The following is a 23,636-nucleotide window of genomic DNA, read 5'->3' as shown; positions in this document are numbered from 1 at the left end:
CCTGAGGTGCCTGCTGACCTTTAAAACTCCAGTCTCCAAGTCCTGTTTGTTGCAAAAACACATGAAAATCAGCCCCTCTCTTTTTTCCAGCCAATGGCTTTGGGGGATGTGTTCTCCTTTTGCATTACCCTGTGTGCTCCACTCTCATGTGCCTTTCTCTGTGACCAGGGCTCCTTCCCCTCTGCAGAATACATGATCCATATCTCCCCCAAACTGTATCTCTGTACTTCTTGTCTTCTTCAATGAGGCCTCTTCTCCCCCTCTATTTGTGGAATTTGTCCTGTCTATCCTCAGAATGATCCAACAATTATCTGGTTTTGGTCAAGGGACAAGAAGAGACTTGGGTCCTCCTACTATGCTACCATCCTAGCTGTCCTCTTAGGTACCCTTTGCTATACATTTCTGGCATATTTTAAGAACTCCTATTAACACATAAGACACTGCATTACAATTACAAGTTTACTTGTCTCTCTATCATAATCACTTCTTTTTAAAAGTAGGAACATGTATTATTTTCCACTACATCCATAACTTCTAAAATTGTCTCTGGGACACCTGGGTGGCTCAGTCGGTTGAGTGTCTGCCTTTGGCTCAGGTCATGATCCCAGGGTTCTGGGATTGAGCCCCACACCAGGCTCCCTGCTCAGCGGGGAGTCTGCTTCTCCCTCTGCCCCTCTTCCTGCTCCTTCTCTCTCTCTCTAACTCTCTCTCTCTCAAATAAATAAATAAAATCTTAAAAAAAAATAAAATGAAATTGTGTCTTCACCAACTAGGCTGCCAGTAAGCATTTATTCAATGAATAAATGAATGGAAGACAATGTGGTCAAGATTATGTCCACCCTACATTTTAGTATTAAAAATTTAGTATATGACCAGGGTTAAAATTTAGTCTATAATAAGAAGGCAATGACCTTATCAATGACTGAGCTTAAGGATCAGTTTGTGGTGTGGGACAGGTCACTCTCTAGCCATGATTAGAAACTCAGACTATAGCCAAGATTAATTTCAGATCTAGAGAGAGTTAGAAGCTTAATCTGTATTCAGGGTAAAGTCCAGTACAAGGCTCCATGTGTGGCCAGTATTAAGGATGTCTGGTCAAACTAAAGACCTAAGATATGTACCCTGTTCTGAGATTGAAAATGAGTATTTCATAGAGACCTATTCAGGCTGTGACTTTGTCCTGGTTAATATTCTTATTTAAGTTCTCGAAGAGCAATTAAAAAAAAAAAAAAAGAAAGAAAGAAAGGAGCAAGCCACGGAGCTGAAGCCAAAGTGCTATACAACCTTCATCCCTTCAACTATGTGGTCCCACTTACCAGGTGCAGCAGCCAGTGGCCAACCAGTGCTTGATTCTAGCACTCCATGGGCATGCACAGAGTAGGGGCGGCTGGCATTATTCTTGAACACCACAGTTAGGATATCACCAACCTCTCCTCTGAGAAGTGGACCTAATATATGCAAAAGAAGGGGAAGTCTCATTAGTGGAGTAGTGGAACAAGGATACTAAAGGCATTGAAGAAAAGGACATACACACGAGCTCCCTAGAATTAGGGGTTTCAGTCATTAAAATTAAAATCATGACTAGTTCCATTTTTTTTTTTAATTCAGAAGCCCATAAACTGATACTGGCACCTACAGGATGAGGATACTTCAACAAGAAGATTGTACCTCCAATTATCCCTATTTTCCCACACCAAATCCTTATCATATATCTATTTATCTATCTATCATCTGTCTATCTATCTATCTATCTATCTATCTATCTATCTATCTATCATCTATCTATATCTAGTATCACACGGATCTAGATAATTAAGGCTCTGTGGAATCACTGTCAGTAAGGACTGAGAGTTTGGCACGGAGTTAAAAAAACCAACAAAAAAACAAAACAAAAAACAAAAAAAAACTGATGGGCCCCTGGAAGGGCCAATGGGTTTCTTCTGTGTGAGGACAAGAATGAGGAAACTCACTGGCCCCTACAAAAGTGAAGAAACTGCATCAATAATTAAACTGGGGTGCAAGGGTAATACTTATTCCCTGTACAGTGTTCTTATTCTTTGATGTTCTTAAGTTCCCTGCCTTTAGTATTTTTAAAAAATCTCTCACTGTCAGAGATCCCTAGAGAGATTTCTGGAAAAATATGGCTCATGTTGCAGCAGAATTCATAAGTCCCCCCACTTTGATTGCTTATTTTTATGGCCAAATTTTAATTTATGACTATAATTCCATTATATCATAAGGAAACACTAATAGAAAGAAATGAAGAAGACTTCCTGATATGACATAACCTTCCTAGGAGCAGCATAAACGTCTAGACCTTAGGAGGAACTCACTTACCTAATATTCCCAAGTGTTCCTCTGGTCCAGTCCTTGGCCGAGGGATCTTGAATGTACCATCAATGTATTCTCTGAATACAGCTTTCTTGTATCTGGAACCCAGGAGCCCATTCTGGTTGCTCAGGAAGATGTGACCATAACTAGAGGAATCCAAAGAGTGGTATCAGCACCTGGCCTTGACCCCTCATTTTCAGGTATGACAAAGCTAAGTCAGACCCAACATCATATCACAGATAGAAGAAAGAGAAGACATGTTCCTTCTAATGTCAGATTTTCCACGTTGGCTGTATAACTGCAATAAAGATGCCAGATTTAAATATCTATTTATGTCCTTGTTTATCATAATCCAGATTGTAATTTGTAAAATAATTACAATGACAAGAACACTGGAAGAAGAATCAGAAACTCTGGGCTTTAGCTCTATTCTTAGTGTTGTCTCAGATGGAATTATTTTGACAAAAGGACAAGGTACAGGGTGGAAGGAGAGCACTAACTGCTGCTGCTGATGGAGAGCAAGTAATAGGAAGAGGTAAGGAGGAAATGGAATTTTACAGATTCCCCCTTATGGGATGCTTTCCTGTTTACAAAGAACCGTATTATTTGTTTTATCATTTGACATTTCCAATAGGCTAATGAGATAGGTAGAAGGAGAATCAGTGGTCCAGAAGTGACAGAACTTATCTTCATCGATACTGTCAGCCAGAAAGGGAGCTAGCACTTGGATACAACTCTGCTGCTTCTTCCTTATTTCCTTCTAGTCAAGTTCTTTCAACTATACCACATCACTTTATTTATTTTTTATTTAAATTCAATTAGCCAACATATAGTACATCCTTAGTTTCAGATGTAGAGTTCAATAATTCATCATATACCACATCACTTTAATGATGAACAAACTAAGTCCCAGGGAAGAGAATTCACTTTCTCTAGGTTTCAGAAGAAGTTAGCAAGAAGACTTCAACATTCAACAATCAACATAAAAGACAGGAATTGCTAAAGAGTTGTGAGAGTACCAAAAATAAATTGTAGTGGAAATTGCTAAACTGTACTTCAGTTTCCATTCTCCTCCCCTTCCTTTTTAGTAATAGAATCACCTATATTTTAGCTGAGTACATGACCACATAACCATGTAATATAGATTATATTTTCCAGGCTTTATTTTTTAGTATGGTTGACATACAATGCTACATTAGCTTCATATGTACAACACAATGATTTGATAAATGTATACATTTGTGCTATGTTCACCACAAATGTAGCTACCATCTGCCCCAATACATCTTTATTACAAAATCATTGACTACATTCCTTATGCTGTGCCTTATTTCCATGACTTATTTATTGCATAACTGGAAGCTTGTATATCCCATTCTACTTCATTCATTTTGCCCCACCCACTAACCTCTCCAAGTCCTAGACTTTCTTGCAGCTAGGTACGGCCACATTAATAAGTTTAGGATGATGGGTTATGAAAGAAAGTGATGTATGTAACTTTTAGGTCATTACCTTACAGATACTGCTGCTTGCCCTGGACTGCTCTCCCCTTTCGTGATTGCTGGGAATGACTACAACCAGCATAGGCATCTTAGTTTCCAAGATGAAAGAAAGTATTATGGATGATTAGTTTACCTACAGGCCCTGGGCAGCTCATATTTATACTATTATTTGAGCAAGAAATAAAATTCTAACTCACTCAAACTATTCTATGTTGGATTTTTTCTGCTATACAGCTTAGCCTGTACCTTAGTGACATTTTGTCAAGTGACAGGTAAGCTTGGGGTGTTCAGTCTTTTGAGTAAGACCTCTATAAAATCTAAATTTTGCTGTAGATGCTACCAGCAACCAGAGGAAAAGAGGCAAAGATTAAGAGCATGAAGTTATGGATAAGGTCTTTTACTTCAGACCCACAGTATAGTAATATAGAAGAAACACTGAGTTCCAGCTTATCTGCATCCTAGCACCTGTTCCAGATTTGCTGGTATCTTATCAGGTTACTTTAGATAAGTGTCTCCTTTTCTCAGTATTTCAGTATCTTCCTCATCCGCAAAATGGTCCAGAGTCTCTGAAAGTGTGATCTCTTATTTTCTGAAACCTTACCTGTCCTTCTCAGACTGGTTGTGCCATTCCAGTTCCCAGCTCCTGTCAGGGCAATAGTCCCACTCCACCTCTTCTGCCATGATGTAGTAGATTCTTGCAGCCTGGTATCGTTGGTGATCATTAGCTTGATGGCCAGGACACTGGGAGACATTATAGACTGCTTTCATCCCTGATTCTCTATGGCTGCCTGCCTGGCAGTAAATTTCAAATATCCCTAAGGAAGGAACAAAGAGCAAAACCTGAATCTGAATATCCCTGTGTAGCACCTGGGGGATTTCCTGCCTCTTTCTAGGCATACTGTAGAGAGTGGGTAGTTTCAGATAAGGTTCTATGCTTTGGATAAAAGATTATTACAAGTTTATTGAGAGCAGTGAGCACAGAGGTTAATAGTTCTGGCTCCAAAGCTACATTGTTTAGGTTTAAAACTAAACTCTGCCATTAGGAAGGCCAACTCCTCCCTGTTAACCCAAGGCTTTCCCAGTTTTATCACTGGAAGTCCCATATCCCTGTGGAAACTGCTCAGTTCTGAGCAAACTGGGATAGTTGGTCACCCTACCTGACAACTTGTTAGCTATATGAACTTGAAGTAATTTTTAAGCCTCTGTATGTTTCAGTTCCCTCATGGTACAATGGGGATCATTTTACTTATTTCACTGGGTTGTTTTAGAATTAAGCACAATAATATGTACACATTGCTTAGCATATTGCATAGAAAATTTTAATAAATAAAGTTATAAATAAGTAAATGGATCTGTAATAATTATTATTCCAAAAAATGCATTGGCCAGTTTTCTCTCTTTTTTACAAAGTACCAAAGAAATAAAGGTGTGGTTAAATAGATTAAAAAAAAAAAAAACAACTTCTTGACTATCAGGATGCTTATATCAGAGGGCTTTGGAGTGGCTTTCCTTCAGTTTTTACAATAAAATGTTTGGATATCAGTCTTAAATATCAGGGTTGTGGAGCTGCCTAGAAATGCCTAGAGCCTCGGGTTTCTATGTCAAGGACATTAAGGCTCATAGAATGTTGATCAGGAGAAGTTGACTTTCTTAGAACATTTATTTTCATCATTCCTTCACTTGCTGCCCACTGCCTATACCATCACTACAAACTCTTTTTTCCTGGCTTTAAAGGCCTCTGTGAACTAGCTTCAAACTATGACTCAGTTCCAAATGCAACCGGTGATCCAACTAAATTTGTCCCAGACATCCCTTATCACATATTTCATTTATATATTGGAATTTTCACTCATGTTGTTGCTCCTGTCCTGGAATGTACCTGTCCAACCCTCCCACAAATATCTACAGAGCTCACTCATTCTCCAAGATCAAATTCCAGAAATCTCTCCATGACTATTCTGGCTCACACTGACCTCTACATTCTTGGCCTCCCTACTCTTAACACACTTTACACCTAAACCACATGATTAGAGACTAAGTACTCCTCTCTTTACAAAACAGTCTTTTCCACTAGTTTATAGACTTCTTGAAAGAATCTACTCTTTTCTTTCCACAACTACTTCCCAACTCTTCTATATCTCCTACCCTTCCACATCTATTTCATCAGTAAATCCTATTGGCTTTTCCTTCCAAATTATCCTCGCATTTTCACTCTCCCTCCGCCAGTCAAAACCACCGTCGTCTCTCACATGGAAAACTTCAACAGTCTCCTAACTGTCTTCTCTGCTTCTTCCCCTTCCCTTTTCAACCATTTCCCACACAGGATTCAAGGCCCTCTTTACATTGTTCCTTTGTTTCAAATGCTTCATTCATACTCAGAATGCAAACCAAGCTCCTAACTATGGTCTATAAGACCCCACATATGAATCTTGCCAACCTCATTTTATGTCGATCTTTTTCTTAGCTTACTACAATCCAACACTACTGATCTTTCACTCTGACCCTTGAAAAGCCATGCTTGTTCCCACCTTTGGACATTTGTGCTTGTTGGTCCCTCTGTTTGAAATGTTCTCAGAAATCTTTACATTGCTCCTTCCTCCTCATTATTTAGGTCTCAGTGTAAATATCACATTCCCTGAACATCCTCTCTAAAGTAATGTCCCTATCATTTTATCACAACACTACATTTTATTTCCTTCATGATCTATATCACAATCTAAAATTATCTTACTGTTTTATGTATGTGTTTTGATGTTTTTAATGTGGATCTTCCCAGAGAGTAAGAATCATTCTATTTTTTTCACCTTTCTTCCCCAGTTTTAGCACATTGAAGGTGTGCAATAAATATGTTTTGAGTGAATGAATGTGTGTGCAAATGAGTGGTTGTAAAAGCTGCCCAAAACTCATAGCTCAGGGATTGATGTGGAGAAGAAAATCTGATGATCACTGAATGGGATGAGAACAAAAAAGAAGGCATTCTGGGAAGTCATGTGCCTTTGGACTAGTTAGTACATCATCTAAATTTTCTCATATGGATATTATTATCTAAGCTACTCTTTCGGTACTCTTCTGTTCTTGAAATCTGAGTTTCCTCCCAGCTCTTTGACAAATTCTTTTCTGGTTCCTTATTTTGGCTTCTCTTCTCCCTTGTACCTTTTAATGTTGATTTCTGCTTTAAGTTTTCTTTCCTATCACTTTACAACTTATGAACTTGAACTATGAGAACACTCAAACTCACTAACCTGGACTTCTTCTCCAACCTTTATATTTCTACCTATAACTACCTACTGTAAAATCCACATCACCTGGATTTCACCAGGAACTTAAAACTTGACATGCCCTAAAATGAATATTTTCTACCCAAACCTTACTATCCTGCCCTTGTTTCTGTACTTACTCATTTAGTTAATGGTTGTCACCATATATATAGTGCACAAGCCGGAAACTTCAGGCATCTTTTCTTCTTGCTCAGCCCCTCAGCAAAGTTCCATAATTTCTTCCTCAAATATCCCTTAACTCTACCCCTTCTGCCCATCCTTATTGCTTCCACCCATTGGCAGGCTCTTATCACCTCTTGCAGTAGCCTCCGACTTTGCCTCCTCTTAAGGCTTATTTCTCATTATTCCTTCACAGGGCTGCTATTAGCATTTTGTGTGGGATTATTCTTCACTGTTTAAGACTGCCCTACATATTGATGAAAGTTTTATCATTTCTGACTCCCACTATCTAAATAATATCATCCCCTCCATATCCCCAGTCATTGTGACAACTAAAATGACCTCCACACATTTCAAACACCTTTTAGTATACCACCTTAAGTTGAGGGTCACTGAATAAAATCAGTTTGTGTAACTTCTTCAGGCAGATGCTGCTTCCAAGTCACTGTCCATAAGTTTCCTACTGCTTATAACAACACCCTCTTCACCAACCATCCCTTTTCTGTGCGTGGTGACAGTTTACTCTTCCTCAGATGATCAGTTTAAATGCCTGCTTCTCTAGGGAAGCTTTACTACACAAGTCAGGCAGAATTTGTTATAGTTTCCTGTGTGTTACTATAGCTCTTGGCAAGATTGTATCATCATCTCCCTTTCACACTAACTGTGAGATGCCTAATTCATCCTCACATCCCTAGTATCTAGACCAGTAAGTGGAAGACAACAGATATTTACTATGTTTTGTGAAAATGTTATTGTAAAATAAAGGGAAAATAAAAAGAAGTAAGGAATAAAAAATAAGGAAAAAAAGAGGAAGACAGAGGAGGAAAGAAAACATACAGATTGAAGAAAAAGGGAAAAAAAGAAAACAGGAGATAAGGAAAAGGAAAATAAATTTAAAAAGAGAGAAAGGGAGACAAAGAAAGAGAAATAAAGAAAGGAGGGAAATGGAGAGAAGGGAAGCCAAAAAAGAGGGAAAAATCAAAGGAAGAAAAAAAGGGAAAAAGGAGAAAAGAGAGGGGAGGGAAGGAAAAAGAGAAAAAAAGGGAGAGAAGAATGAATGGAAGAAGAAAATGAAAAGAAGAAAAGACAAAAAGATCGAGAAAAAATAGATGGAAGTAAAGGAAGGAAACAATGAATGAGAAGAGGAATAAGAAATGAGAGATAAAAAGAGATAAGAAAAAGAAAAAGATGATGAAAGAGGAAGAGGAAAAATGAGAGAGGGCAGGAAAAAGGAACAGTGGAAAGAAAAGATTAAAAAGGGGGTGGGGAAGAGGGGAATAATGAATAAAGAAAGTTCCAATGGTGAAAGAAAGGAGACACCCTGAAGGACTAGGGCAATTATAAATAATAAATTCTTCTCTTTGCTGTTGAGAACTCTAACATGAATTTGGTGGAAAATAACACATTACAAGCCCTAGCTTTTTATCTGCCAATTTTCCTATCTATTAAAGTTCTAGTATCATTAGTCTTATTGGAAGAGCTGAGGTATGTAAGATAATATTTTTAAATACAATTGTTAATTTCTATTAAATGTAATATAAACTTATTAAAATTTAAAGCAAAGCAAAAAGAGGATAAAAAATCACTAATAAACCCACAGGAATCAAACATTCTTAACACTTTGTTGCATTTTTTCTGGGTATTTGTTTTTCTAGTTTGCTAAACATAACTGTAAGCATCCAGTATACAAAATGTTGAATATTCATCATGGTGTTTTTAAGTCATCTGCAAAGCTGCTTAATTACATATGTGTATTTACCAAAGTAACTGTTACATGATAAAATGTCACACATAGATGGAATCTAAAGAAACGTTCTACTCAATTTTGGTTTTTCATGAAAGAAAGATAGGGAAATGAGGGGAAGGGAGAGAGAAAGAGGAGGAATGGGAGAGGGAGAGAGGGTGGGGGAGAGAGGCAGGGAGAGAAATGAAAGAAAGCAGGGAGGAAAGGGGAAAGTAGGAAAGGAAGGTGAGGGAGGGAGGTAGGGGAGTGGGACAGAGAAAGAAAAGAAGGAGGAAATGCAGCCACAGAGTGGGGGTTGGTTAGAACAAAATTAAATAGCAAATTAATGAAAGTGCTTGGACTAAAAGTTTTTATGCTCTGATTCCAGGGCTGAAACTGTCACAGCACACTGCACCCCACTCCCACCAGAAGTTGGTAGAAATTCTCACAGAATATCAGAGTTTAAAGCACTTATAGGTATATCTCCTGGACCTCCCTCCCAGTGCAAGGACTGTATCTATAAAATTTCTACATAGCCATGGGACTACACAGGCAAGTCCACCCTCTACCTATATGAGAATTGCCCTGATGCTGGGCAACATCACTACTTCCCCATTGTTCCAGAAAAGAGCTTTCTCAGCTCTTTACTTTCTGTCTGCAGCTAAGAGAAAAATCCAAATAACCAGAATACAGAGTGCACATTGAGGAGAGAGAAAACAAGAGTGTTTTGAAAACTTCCCATATATCCTCAACATGTCTTCTTTTCTTTTCACCAGCCCCTCTCATCCATGCCCAACAGAGCCTCTCAGCCTATGGCCAGCTGTTAAGGCACTTACCAGCATTGTCAGGCTGCATGATGGCCATGACAAAGGTATGAGGAAACAGCATGGCTGCACTCTTCCTCATGCCCCGAAGCTTCACAGTGTTGCCCTGGAACATGACCCCATGCACATCAGTCTCTGTGCCCAGGCCAAGCAGGTGCCAGGCCACTGTGTCTCCCTTGCACATGTCCAGGCTGGGCAGGTTAGAGAACAGAAACCCATTAATGGCTGGAGAAAAATAAAATAAAATAAAACAGAACAAGAAGATGAGACCAGAATATTCAGGCACTGGCCAGCAGCATAGCATCAGCTCTGTACTAGGGTTTCCCACAACTTGAAATTTCTGAGTCATTAACTCTTCTGCCTTCTTCCCTAAGCCACTTTAGTTGTACTTATGAAGATCTGCCTCTTTGAGATGAGGGTCCAACTCGCCTTTCTGACCTCACCTCCTGTCCCTCCTCTACCACACTTCAAATTCTTGCAAAACTGAACTTTTTTCCACTACCAGAACTCCCTACACACATGCATACACAAGGATACCAGCCTCTACTATTTCCACTCTCTTGGAATTCTCCTCCCTTGGCTTCTATAGCACCACACATTCCTTCCTGGTTCTCTTACCTCCTTTCTGATTGTTCCTCCTTCATCTTGTTCTTGTTCTCCATCCCTCCATAAAGTACTGGGGTTCCCCCAAGCTTCCATATTCATCTTTCAATCTCTCTCTCTCTCTCTTTTTTTTTTTTTTCCCACTTCGCAGTTACTGCCTAGGTTTAGCCCTCATCACTTCTGGCTTGAACTTCTGCAAAAGTCCTCTCCCTGGCACCCCTGCCTGCAGTCTATCCTCCCAATCCCCTCATACACAGGTAGACACCATTGCTGTGAGTTCTATTTGTCTCTGCATCCCCAAGGCCTTAAACATGTTAGGTGTGTACAAAACACATATTGAATTTTCACATGTTGTTTCCTCTGCCTGGAATAAATTTTCCCTCTGGTCCCTCTACAGAAAACTATTACTCATACATCATGCCCCAGTTCAAATATCACCTCCCATGTGAAGTTCAAATGTCACCTCCTCTCTCTTTCTCTCTCTCTCTCTCATTTCCAAGAAACTCCCCCCCGCAAAAAAAAAAAAAATCTTTCATATCACTTACTACAGAGCACACAGTCCAATGATTTACTTACAAATCTATCCCCCACACTAGATTGACCTAGCAGGAATCACATTTTTTCTGTATAAGTGTGACTGCCCAGTCGCCTTGCATGTTGCCTGGTACTACCCAGGTGCTTCATAAGTTCATATTGAAATGAACTTTGTTCACAGGATTGGTTTACTTTTTCCAGCTGATAATAACTGACTAGTGATGAGAACCAAGAGATGGAGTCATAACACAACACACTCATTCATGACTCCCTCCCATCTTCCATACTCCTCTTGAAAATACAGGGAGGCCTGCTTAAAGCTGACCCCTTTTCAATGTCCCCACATCCACTTGAACCACCTTTAATAAGTAACCCTACTTAGTAATTCCCCTAGATGCTGATGATAACATTGCTAATCTCCTGATTCTGCTTCCTTTTCCTGTAATGTCTAATTGCAAACCTATTTAGCCTTTGAACCCCAGCTCAAGCACTCCTTTTTTCCAGGAATCCTTTAATTGGTTTGTCCTTCATTAATATTCTCCTGTGAACTCCATGTCACTTGAAACCTGTTCTACACAATTTAGCATTTATTTATAGTTGATCTTGGATTGTTCTATAATTATTTCATGTGTGTTAGTATCATTTCATTGCAAATGCTGGGAGCTCTTTGCAAACTGGGACCATGTCTTCCCATTCACTCACTCACCCACCTACATACCTACTCATTAATTTGGTAGTTCACTTGTTCAATAAACATTTACTATGTATTAGAAAGCATAGATAATACAGAGATAAGCAACAAACAATACTCACATTTAAGGAGACTACACCCTAGCAGGTGAAAAGCCGTGTAACAGATAACTATATAGAACATGATATTAAAATATTCTGATAAAATGCAATAGTGGTTCAGAAAAGGATGTCATCATCCTGGGGTTGGGTGATAAAAAAATGGTTACATGGATGAAGTAGCTTTTGAGTAGGACCTTAGAGAATGGAAAGAATTTCCACAGGCTAAGGGCAAAAATGTAAAGAGAGGCATTTCAACTGGAGAGCAAAGCATTGTAAAGGCATGAAGTCAGAAAAGCACAAGGTATGTCTATATAGAGAAAAAATAGCCCCTTTTGGCTGGAGTATGGAGTTGAGGAGCATGGGTAGTGGTCAGTAAAGGAGAATAAGATAAGACTGCAAAGGCATCATTCTAGCTTTCTCTCCTCACTCTCTAGTGGATTTCTTGTTTTCAATCCTCATTTCGCAACACATTTTTCCAGTGTCCCCCATACTGTGTAACACAGGACACAGCACAACCAAGTGCTAAATATAAGATCTGTCGCCTTAGGTTTAATTCTTCAATCTAGCTCATGTCTTGGGTAGAGCTGACCAATGGGTCAGTGCTTTCAAGGATGGGACATGATTAAGTTTACGTTAGATTTTTACTTGTAACCTCTCAATTGTAGCTCAGGGCAAAAGCATTCCCCATACCATGCATCCGATTGGAGTCTTGGAAACCCTTGACATCCTCTGAGAGCAGTCGGGAATCCAACATAGCAGCTGCTTGATTGGTATTGCTGTACCAGCTCTTGTTTTCATCCAACACAGTAAAAAGGAGAAAAAACTCCTTATCCACCTCTTTCTGTAGGTCCATGGAAGAGAATATAAGAAAGAATGACAATGGTTTCAGCAGTTGTAGGTTGTGCAGCTTGAGGTCCAATGAGCCCTGATTCTTCCCCATTTTTTTCCCCCAGACACAGAGACAAACCCATACTTCCTGCCTAGAGCTATACTTGTTGCTAAGCAGTTTTTCCTCAGGTAATTTCAAATTGAAGGTGGGTGAAACAGGTTAGAACAAGATGACAAGACTGGAGGGGACGAATGTATGAAAGGGGACAGGGAAGTAGCACAAGATGGGGATTATGGACAAGTACAGACAGTGATAAAAGAGAGCTTGGAGTGGGGTAAGGGAGTGGGGAAAGGTGGTTAGCATATCAGGAAAGGAATCTAGTCAGAGGGGATTAGAAAATAAGAGAAAAGGATATAAAATTGCTATTAATATACTGTTATTTTTATTATCATTTATTATTATCACTATTATTATTATTACTTCTAACATTTACTGAGTGTTTGCTATGTAATCCAGACACTGTGATAAGCACTTCATATGGATTATTTTCATTAGTCCTCATAGAAACCCAAGATATATTATTTCATTGTTAACCCTTTACTACAGATGAAGAAACTGAGGCAAAGAGAGGTTAAGTAATATACAGCTAGAATGGTGAGCTGGGCATGAGAGAACACAAGCAAATATTAAAAGAGATTTAAGAATTGGTATCAAGGGTTAGGGAACACTGAGGTTTAAAAAAATGAAAAGATGATGAGAGGATACAAAATAGAAAGGAATAGAGACTAAGAGATATGTGTGAGTGAAAGAATAGCATGCAAAATAGCATGAGGTCACCAACTATTAATTTCTGATTAAATAGCTTATTTTTTTTTCTATTTCCACATCTCTAGAACCCAGTTCCACTTTCAACTCCTATTTAGCAACACAGCATTATCTTCCTCCCAGCAGGCTTTCCAGCCAAAAACCTTGGTAATACCTGTTTGCCATCTGCACCCAAGGCACCAGTCTTGCACACCAACAGGGGGCCCACCAGACCAGAATTTGTATCTCTTATGGGATCTGCAGCAGAGAAGTACATCCAGGTGAGACAGGCAGGATCCTGAGCAGTAGGGCCAGCATGGGAGGGGACTGTCCAACGGTATGTTACTTTCTCAAAGGGCTTGGCCACCAAGCCAGGGTAGGATGAGCCTGCAGGGGGAAAAAATTAGGACTCATTATCACATTAGCTAGAGTGAGAATCATCAGCTCCAAACAGTGGGATAAATATTATAAACTACAAGGCATTTTGGAGCAACAGCAATATGCAATATAGAATATTAAAAAGGATCCTGGATAGCAGTGACGAGACTATAGTTAGTTTCTGGTTCTGACAATAGTTGTTATATAAACTGGGGAAATTTAAACTTCCCAGGTTTCAGTTTTCTAAGCTCAAAGGACCTAAGGATTAAAAGGGTCTTTAAAACTTATTTGGAATACTTCTCACTTGAAAACATATATTCATCTGTTCTTGTATTCTTACCATTGTTTAAAAATCTCCAGAGAAAGGCGATTCACTACCTACCTTCATAGTTTGTTTCATCTTTGAATGGTTCTGATTAACGAACACATTCTCCTTTCTATATGTATGTATATATGAGTGGATGCAAATACGTATATGTGTATATATATGAAAAACACAAGCACTAAGGCTGTAATTCCTTAAATGGACACAAGTCATGGTCAAATGATGCATAGAAATTTTATTTAAAAATTTTAAGCCTAGTAGTGCAATTGCTGGGTCATAGGGTCTTTCTATTTTTCATTTTTTGAGGAAATTCCATACTGTTTTCCATAGTGGCTGCACCATTTTGCATTCTCATCAATAGTGCAAGGTTCCTCTTTCTCCACATTGTCACCAACACCTGTTGTTTCTTGTGTTGTTGATTTTTAGCTATTCTGACAGGCATAAGGTGCTATCTCATTATAGTTTTGATTTGTATTTCCCTGATGATCAGTGATGTTGAGCATCTCTTCACATGTCTACTGGCCATCTGAATGGGTTCTTTGGAAAATTGTCTATTCATGAATACTAATTCAAAGGGATACATCTACACTGATGTTTATAGCAGTATTATTTATAATAGCCAAATTATGGAAATGGCCTGTGTCCATTGACTGATGAATGGATAAGGAAGATGTGGTGCATATACATATATATACACAATGGAATATTACTCAGCCATGAAAAGAATGAAATCTTGCCATTTGCAATGATGTGGAGTTAGAGAGTATTATGTTAAGTGAAATCTGTCATCCAGAGAAAGACATACCACATGATTTCACTCATATGTGTAATTTAAGAAACAAAATAATTTAAGAAATAAAATAAATGAGCAAAGGGGGAAGAAAGAGAGAGAGGCAAACCAAGAAACAAACTCTTAACTGTAGAGAACAAACTGATAGTTACAAGAGGAAGTGGGGGATGGGATGGGTGAAATAAGTGATGAGGATTAAGGAGTGCACCTGTCGTGATGAGCACCGGGTGTTGTATGGAATTGTTGAACCACTATACTGCACACCTGAAACTAGTATTACACAGTATGTTAACCAACTGGAATTTAAATAAAAACTTAAAAAATAAAATAACATTTTAAACCTATTTGTAATCAAAGAAGTACAAATGAAAATAGCTACATACTGAACATAATAAAAAATAAAAAAATGAAAACACAAAAGTACAAACTGTGGTGAATTTGAGATGAAATAAATGTACAAGAGCACTCTCTGAAAAAAAATAGCTACATAACTATTTTGCCTGTCAGTTTAGCAAAATTTTACATATTATAATAATCCATGCTGTTGAGAAGTGGCTTAAATGGCACCTACACCTCTCACTCAACTATAGAAAGGGTAAGTGTAAATGAGAATAGACCTTTAGGAAAAAATGTTGACAAAATGTATCAAAAGCCTGAAGAAGGTTCAGGCCCACAAAAAAGTAAGATATACAATAAATACTGAAAAGAATGTCCAACCTAATACAAATTGAAACAATGGTGATTTTGGTTATTGTGTTGTTTGCTTACAAGATTGACATATGACAAAGATGAAAATGACTGCCCTGTGCTGTTACTGTTGATGCAAGTCGGAGTTTATGAGACTGCAAATTTTTCCAGATAGCAACTTGGATGTAGGTATCAAAAATTTTAATGTGTATACCCTCGGACACAGCAATTCCACATGTTAAAAATATATTCTGAGGAAATATTCATTAAAGGGTGAAAAGAAGCATACACAAGGATATTTGTAGTAAGAACTTATGACAGGTGGTATAATTTAGGATGGTTTTAACATCCTTTCTTATTCATTTATTATTCCCAACTTTGAAATTTTTCAAACGTACAGTAAACTTTAAAGGATAATCATCCTACAATAATCATCCTACAATAATCATCCTACCAACTGGAGTTGTTTGTTAACATTTTTCCATCTTTAATTTATCTACATCTATGTCTATGTATATCTACACACACACACACACACGAGTTTTTGATTGTTTGCTTTTGCTAAATCATTTGGAAGCATGATGGTATCTTACTTCTAAATACAGCAGTAACTTTGTCCTATATTGCCACAATAACATTACTACATCTAAGAAAATATCCTAATATCATCTAACATGTAGCCTATATCAGAAATTTTCCAATCATCTCCAGAATGTCTCTTTTTTAAGAAGATTTTACATACTAATTTTGAGAGAGAGAGAGGAGGGGCAGAGAGTGAGAGAGAGGGACAAGCAGACTTAGCCACTCAGAGGCCCAAAAATGTCTCTTAAGGCTATTTTTTTAAATAACCTGGATCAGACAAGGTTTGCTTTTTGTGTTGTCCCTATTTTTTTCCCTATAGCATTGACTTTTTGAAGAGACTAGACCTTGTAGAATGTTCTTTTGTTCTAGATTTGTCTGTAACGTTGCCCTTAATGCTTTCAGTATTTTTTTTTTATATTTTTGACTTGGGATTAGCATGTATTAATATTCTCAGAGAAAACAAGAAATTAATACCCAGTAATCGAACTTCTAGGATTGTCTCCTGAGATGGTAATCCAAATAAAATATAAGCATTTATTCATTGCAACACGATTTATAACATTTAAAAATAATGAAAACAAACTAAATGTTCAAACAATAGAAGATAAGATAAATAAATTATGCCAAATCCATGTAATAGAGTATTTTATAATCAGTAGCAAGTTTATAACATTACAATGGCATGGGAAAATTGATATAATGGTAAATAAAAACAGTATGATACAAACCTGCAAAAACCACATGATCACAAAAATATCAATAGATATGTTTTTATAAGCACAGGAAAATATTAGAAGGTATATCAAAAAAGTAATGGCGACTTATCTATGAATGGCATTTATTTTATAATTTTCCATGTTTTTTCAAAATTCCATAGAACATATATGTTACTTTTATAATCAGATATCTTTATTTTTTTTAAATTTTGTTTTAATTCCAGTATAGTTAACATACAGTGTCATATTAAATTCAGGTGTCCAATATAGTAATTTGACAATTTCATATATCACCTGGTGCTCATCATGACAAGTGGACTCCTTAATTTCCATCACTTATTTCACCCATCCCCCCACCCTCCTCCTCTCTGGTAACCACCATTCTATTCTCAATAGTTAAGAATCCGTTTCATAGTTTCTCTCTCTCTTTTTTCCCTTTACTTCATTTCCTAAATTATACATGAGTGAAATCATGTGGTATTTGTCTTTCTTTGACTTATTTCACTTAGCATTACACTCTCTAGCTCCGTCCATGTTGGTAGCAAACCACAAGACTTCATTATTTCTCATGGCTGAATAATATTCCATCACAAACACACACACACACACACACACACACACCACGTCTTCTTTATCCATTCATCTATCGATGGGCACTTGGGCTTCTTCCATAATTTGGCTATTGTAAATAATGTTGCTATAAACATAGGGTGTATGTATCCTTTTGAATTAGTGCTTTTGGAATTTTTAGAAGCCTTTATTTATTTAGTTAGTTAGTTAGTTAGTTTTAAATTTTTATTGTTTCTATTATAATAATAATAAAAGCTTATATTTAAATTCCAGTTAGTTAACATACAATACAATATTAGTTTTAGTTGTACAATTTAAAGATTCAACACTTACATACCATACCCAGGGCTCATCACAACAATTGCACCCCTTAGTCCCCATCACTTATTTCCCCCATCCTGCCACCCACCTTCCCTCTGGCAACTGTCAATTTGGTCTTTTTCTCTGTGGTCAGGAACAAGACAGGGATGTTCACTCTTACCACTGTTATTTAGCATAGTACTGGAAATCCTAACCACAGCAATCAGACAGCAAAAAGAAATAAAAAGCATGCAAATCAGCAGTGAAGAAGAAAAACCATCACTATATGCAGATGGCATGATACTCTAAATAGTATTTTTGTATTTGGGGGGTACATACCCATTAATGCAATTACTAGATCATAGGGGTAGTTCTACTTCTAACTTTCTTTTTTTAAGATTTTATTTATTTGACAGAAAGAGACACAGTGAGAGAGGGAACACAAGTAGAGGGAGTGGGAGAGGGAGAAGCAGGCTTATCGCTGAGCAGGGAGCCCAATGTGGGGCTCGATCCCAGGACCCGAGCCGAAGGCAGACACTTAACGACTGAGCCATCCAGGTGCCCCTACTTCTAACTTTTTGAGGAACCTCCATACTGTTTTCCATAGTGCCTGCACCAGTTTGCATTCCCACCAGAGGGATAGAGGTTCCACTTTCTCCACATCTTTGTCAACACTTGTTTCTTCTATTGTTAATTTTAGCCATTCTGACAGATATGAGGTGATATCTCATTGTAGTTTGATTTGCACTCCCTGATGAAGAGTGGTGTTGAGCATCTTTTCATGTGTCTGTTGGCCATCCAGATGTCTTATTCGGAGAAATGTCTGTTCATGTCTTCTGCCCATTTTTTAATTGGATTATTTATTTTTTGGGTGTTGAGTTGTGTAAATTCTTTATATATTTGGGATACTAATCCTAAAGGCCCTATATGAAAAAACCCATAGTGAACATCATACTCTGGGGAAAAACTGAAAGCTTTACACCTAAGGTCAGAAAGAAGACAAGCATGCCCATTCTCAGTACTTTTATTCAACATAGTACTTAAAGTCCTAGCCACAACAATTAGACTACAAAAAAGAAATAAAAGGCATGCAAATTCGTAAGGAAGAAGTAAAACTTTCACTATTTGCAGGTGACATGATACTATATAAAGAAAACTCTAAAGACTCCACCAAAAAGCTACTAGAACTGATAAATGAATTCAGTAAAGTCATAGAAATCAATGTAGAAATCTGGTGCATTTCTATACACTAATAATGAAGCAGTAGAAACAGAAATTAAGAAAATAATCCCATTTACAATTGCACCAAAAATAATAAGAACTTAGAAATAAACCTAACCCAAGAGGTGAAAGAACTGTACTCTGAAAACTATAAAACACAAATGAAAGAAATTGAAGATGACACAAAGAAATAGAAAGACATTCCATGCTCATGGATTGGAAGAACAAATATCATTAAAATGTCAATCAGGGGTGCTTGGGTGGCTCAGTTGGTGAAGCGTCTGACTTTGGCTCAGGTCATGATCTCAGGGTCCTGGGATTGAGCCCCACATAAAGCTCCATGCTCAGTGGGGAGTCTGCTTGTCCCTCTGCCACTCCCCACTCATGCTCTCTCTCTCTCCCCTCTCTCAAATAAATAAAATCTTTTAAAAGATTTTAAAAAATAAAATGTCAATCAGAATATATTTAAATATATTTAAAAGAACATGTCTCTTATTGAACTCAGTTCTGCTTCACTATAATATCATGTATTCATTTAACAACATCCATGCAGGACAATCATTTCTGTCTCCTCCCTCATTCCCTCTCCTACTTATTTTTCCTCTAGACCTATCTGCTATTACCTGAATCTCATATTAGTTGGAAACCCTGCTTGCTCACCATCATTGTACACAGTTCCCTCGTAGTCTTTCTCATAGAAGACTCCATGAGGCTGTATACTGAATGGCTGGGAAGCACGGTTGTAAAAGACCACCTGGATGGTGTCACCCACCTCAGCCCGGATCACTGGCCCTGGAAGATGGGAAGGAGAGACAATGGGAATAAAAACAGAGATGACCAGGGGGGATGGAAACAAAATAAGAAGGAGGGAGAGAAAGGGGAAGTGAAAAAGATTTAAAAAATCCTCTATTTGCAATAATAAGAATAATCCCTTCCAAGTTTATTACAACTTACTGTTATAAAAAGCATTTTAAAATCCATTATCTCATTTTGATCTTCAAACATCATATACAGGACAGGGGATATTTTCATTTTACAGATAAGGAAACTACAGCTCAGAGAGGTGGAATTGATCTTCCCAAATTCAAATAACTGATTAGGAACAGAATCAGGACTTAAAGACAGGGCTTTATCCCACCCCACTGTCAGATTCAATCCCATTTCCCCTACGTTTATTGTTCCTCTTCTCATAGCTGCATTTCCTGGTAGGGTCCATTTCAATATCTGATCTTGCCTTAATCCTAAACCATTTCTGAGCAATAAAATTATCATATCTATGTACAGGTCCTGAACTAAGTAGCTGAGCCATGATTCCTGGAGTTTTCTTTGTTCCATGACCCACCACCTCTGCCCTAGCTTGGGTCACCTTTGATATTAACCAGAAATACCAAGACAATACCCTGAGCATTTATGCTGGCTCAAACCCTAGTTCAGTGTTTCTGGCTTGTTTTCTACTCAATTTCTACACATAATGCCACACCTGTGATCCAAGAAGCAAATGAAAATGTGAAAACAAAGCATAGCAAAACATGAGATGCCATGGAAAATGGGCTAAGGGAGAAATTTATAGCTATGAATATTCACATTAAAAAAGATCTCAAATTAACAACCTAACTTTAGGACTTAAGGAATTAGGAAAAGAAATACAAACTAAATCCAAAAATAGAAGAAGGAAGGAAATAATAAAGACTAGAGCAGAGATAAATAAAACATAGAATAGAAAAACAATAAAGAAAATCAATGAAAACAAAAGTTTGTTCTCTGAAAAGATCAACAAAATTGATGAACTTTCAGTGAGATGGACTAAGAAAAAAGAGAGAAGAGTGAAATTACTAAAATCAGAAATAAAAAAATATATATCTAAGGTAGTATTATGAAAAACTGTACACCAACAAATTGGATAACCTAGATGAAATAGACAGAGTCCTAGAACAGAAAACCTACCAAGACTAAAGCATAAAGAAATAGAAAATCTGAATCTATTTTTTTAAGAAAATCTGAATCTTATTGTAACTAGCAAAGAGATTTTTTCTTTATTATTATTTTTACTTTATTACAGTGTAGTTAACATACAGTGTTATATTAGTTTCAGGTGTACAATATAGTGATTCAACACTTCCATACAACATCTGAAGCTCATCACAAGGAGTGCCCTCCTTAATCCCCATCACTTATTTCACCCACCCCCCACCAACCCCCCGTCTGGTAACTGTCAGTTTGTTTTCTATAGTTAAGAGTCTGTCTTGTGGTTTGCCTCTCTCTCTCTACTGTTTACTTCTCCTTTGCTCATTTATTTCTTAAATTCCACATATGAGTGAAACCATATGGTATTTCTCTTTCTTTGACTGACATTTTTCATTTAGCATTATTCACTCTAGCTCTAACCATGTAGCTGCAATGGCAAGATTTCATTCTTTTTTTCTGGCTGAATAGTATTCCATTGTATATATTTACCCCACCTCTTCAATTGATGGACACTTGGGCTGCTTCTATATATTTTGCTGCTATAAATTTACGGGTATGTGTATCCTTTTGAATTACTGTTGTATTTTTTTGGTAGATACCCAGTAGTGGGATTACTGGATTGTTGGATAGTTCTATTTATAACTTTTTGAGGAAAATCAAAACTGTCTTTCACAGTGGCTGCACCACTTTGCATTCCCGCCAACAGTGTGAAAAGGGGTCCCTTCTTTCCAAATCCTCACCAACACTTGTTGCTTCTTGTGTTGTTGATTTCAGCCATTCTGACAGGTGTGAGGTGTTACCTCATTGTAGTTTTAATTTCATTTGCCTAATGATGAGTGATATTGAGCATTTTTTCATGTGTCTGTTGGTTATCTGGATTTCTTCTTTGGAGAAATGTCTGTTCATTTCTTCTACCCATTTTTAATTGAATTATTTGTTTTTTGAGTGTTGATTTGTGTAAGTTCTTTATATATTTTGGATACTAACTCTTTATTAGATAAGTTATTTGCAAATATCTTCTCCCATTCTGTAGGTTGCCTTTTAGTTTTGTTGACTGTTTGCTTCACTGTGCAGAAGCTTTTTATTTTGATATAGTCCCAATAGTTTATTTTGTTTTTATCTCTCTTGCCTGAGGAGACATAGCTAGAAAGAAGTTGCTACTGGCAATGTCAAAGAGGTTACTTCCTGTGCTCTCCTCTAGGATTTTTATGATTTTAGGTCTCACATTTAAGTCTTTAATCCAGTTTGAGTTTACTTTTGTGTATGGTGTAAGAGAGTGGTCTGGTTCCATTCTTTTGCATGTAGCTGACCAGTTTTGCTAACACCATTTGTTGAAGAGACTATGTTTTTCAATGGGGACAGTCTTTTGAGCAAATGTTGCTGTGAAAACTGGATTCCCACATGCAAAAGAATTAATCAAGACTCCTATTTAATACCATACACAAAAATTAACTCAAAATACATTAAAGACCTGGAGAGAGGAGGAGTTAAGATGGCAGAGGAGTAGGAGACCTTAAGTTTGTCTGGTCCCTGGAATTCAGCTAGATAGTTATCAAATCATTCTGAACACCTGCAAAATCAATCAGAGATCTGAGAAAAGAAATGCTGCAATTCTACTAATAGAAAAGCAACCACTTTTGGGAAAGTAAGAAGTGTGGAGACGTGAATCTGGAGCAGTATATTGAAGGAGATGGCGGCAGGGACGGAACCAGCTTAAAGAGGCTAAATTAAAGTATTATAAGCAGCAGAGGACAAAATCGGAACTTTAAAAGTCTACTATAGTGGGGGACAACTCTGGATTAAAGGTGCTCAAGTGGCAAAGTGGGGTGGAATCCTAGGTGGGACAGTGTGGTCTCTGGATCCCCAGGGTCACAAGAAGAATGGGGGTGCTTGAGTGCAGCAGAATTCCCAGGCATCAGAGTGAGGAAGCTGGCTGAAAACAACAAGTGTTGGCACCGGCTTTTTGCTCAGTGTTGCCATAAACTGTGAACTGCCACATGGGGCCACAACTCCTCTCCTGGCAGGGGCCCAGGAAAAGGCAGAAGTGAGGTGAGACTCCCTCCCTCCCCTGGGAGGAACAGCGTGGATCTGCACAGCAAGAGTCCATAAAATTTGGATACTTGAAACTTAGTTGCATGCCTCAGATGAAAACAGTCACAGGCTGGGTGAACACAGAGTTCAGATGGAAACCAGGGAGACAAGATGACTGCATCTTTGTGAGTGCTCACTGAAGAGTGGAAGGGTACAGACTTTCAGCTCTGGGGCTAAAGAGTGGGGTGCCAGCCCTGGGTGGCTCAGTTGGTTAAGCGACTGCCTTCAGCTCGGGTCATGATCCCAGGGTCCTGGGATCGAGTCCCACATCGGGCTCCCTGCTCTGCGGGAAGCCTGCTTCTCCCTCTGCCACTCCCCCTGCTTGTGTTCCCTCTCTCTCTGTGTCTCTCTCTGTCAAATAAATAAATAAAATCTTAAAAAAAAAAGAGTGGGGTGCCAGCATTTTCATCCTGCCCATCTGTACTGAAATCCTTCAGGGAGCAAAACAGCACCACATAGTGGAATCCAGTGCCTCTTACACTGAGCCCAGCCCCCTGGCAAAGGAAGCACATTTCCACAACTACAAGGGCACCTGAGAATCAGCTCAACAGGCACTTCTCCCCAGAAGACCAGCAGGAACAACTGGCTAGAACCAAGTTTACAGATCATAGAGAATTAAGAACTTCAGCTCT

The 23,636-nt window shown here is 38.1% G+C and overlaps 1 protein-coding gene across 5 annotated transcripts in view; it reads right to left on the bottom strand.

Annotated features, from left to right (window-relative positions):
• HEPH (hephaestin) overlaps positions 1 to 23,636 on the bottom strand; it is a 79,656-nt gene that overhangs the window by 38,220 nt on the left and 17,800 nt on the right. For 2 of the 5 annotated variants that reach the window (XM_035009126.1, XM_035009207.1), the window contains exons 8-11: positions 19,609 to 19,740; positions 4,435 to 4,648; positions 2,338 to 2,477; positions 1,317 to 1,448 (exon numbers count right to left, since the gene is read on the bottom strand). In XM_035009126.1, the coding sequence (XP_034865017.1) occupies positions 1,317 to 1,448; positions 2,338 to 2,477; positions 4,435 to 4,648; positions 19,609 to 19,740 (618 nt within the window). Of the gene's footprint in view, positions 1 to 1,316; positions 1,449 to 2,337; positions 2,478 to 4,434; positions 4,649 to 9,829; positions 10,043 to 12,436; positions 12,588 to 13,554; positions 13,767 to 19,608; positions 19,741 to 23,636 lie in introns of all 5 variants that reach the window. The other 3 variants (XM_035009039.1, XM_035008877.1, XM_035008952.1) reach the window with 3 other exon arrangements.

The sequence above is a fragment of the Mirounga leonina genome, unplaced genomic scaffold, assembly GCF_011800145.1.
Source record: "Mirounga leonina isolate KUSES-001 unplaced genomic scaffold, KU_Mleo_1.0 Mir_101283, whole genome shotgun sequence".
Classification (NCBI taxonomy): Eukaryota; Metazoa; Chordata; class Mammalia; order Carnivora; family Phocidae; genus Mirounga; species Mirounga leonina.
The sequence above is the reverse complement of the archived record's forward strand: the minus strand, read 5'-3'. Positions and strand labels throughout refer to the sequence as shown.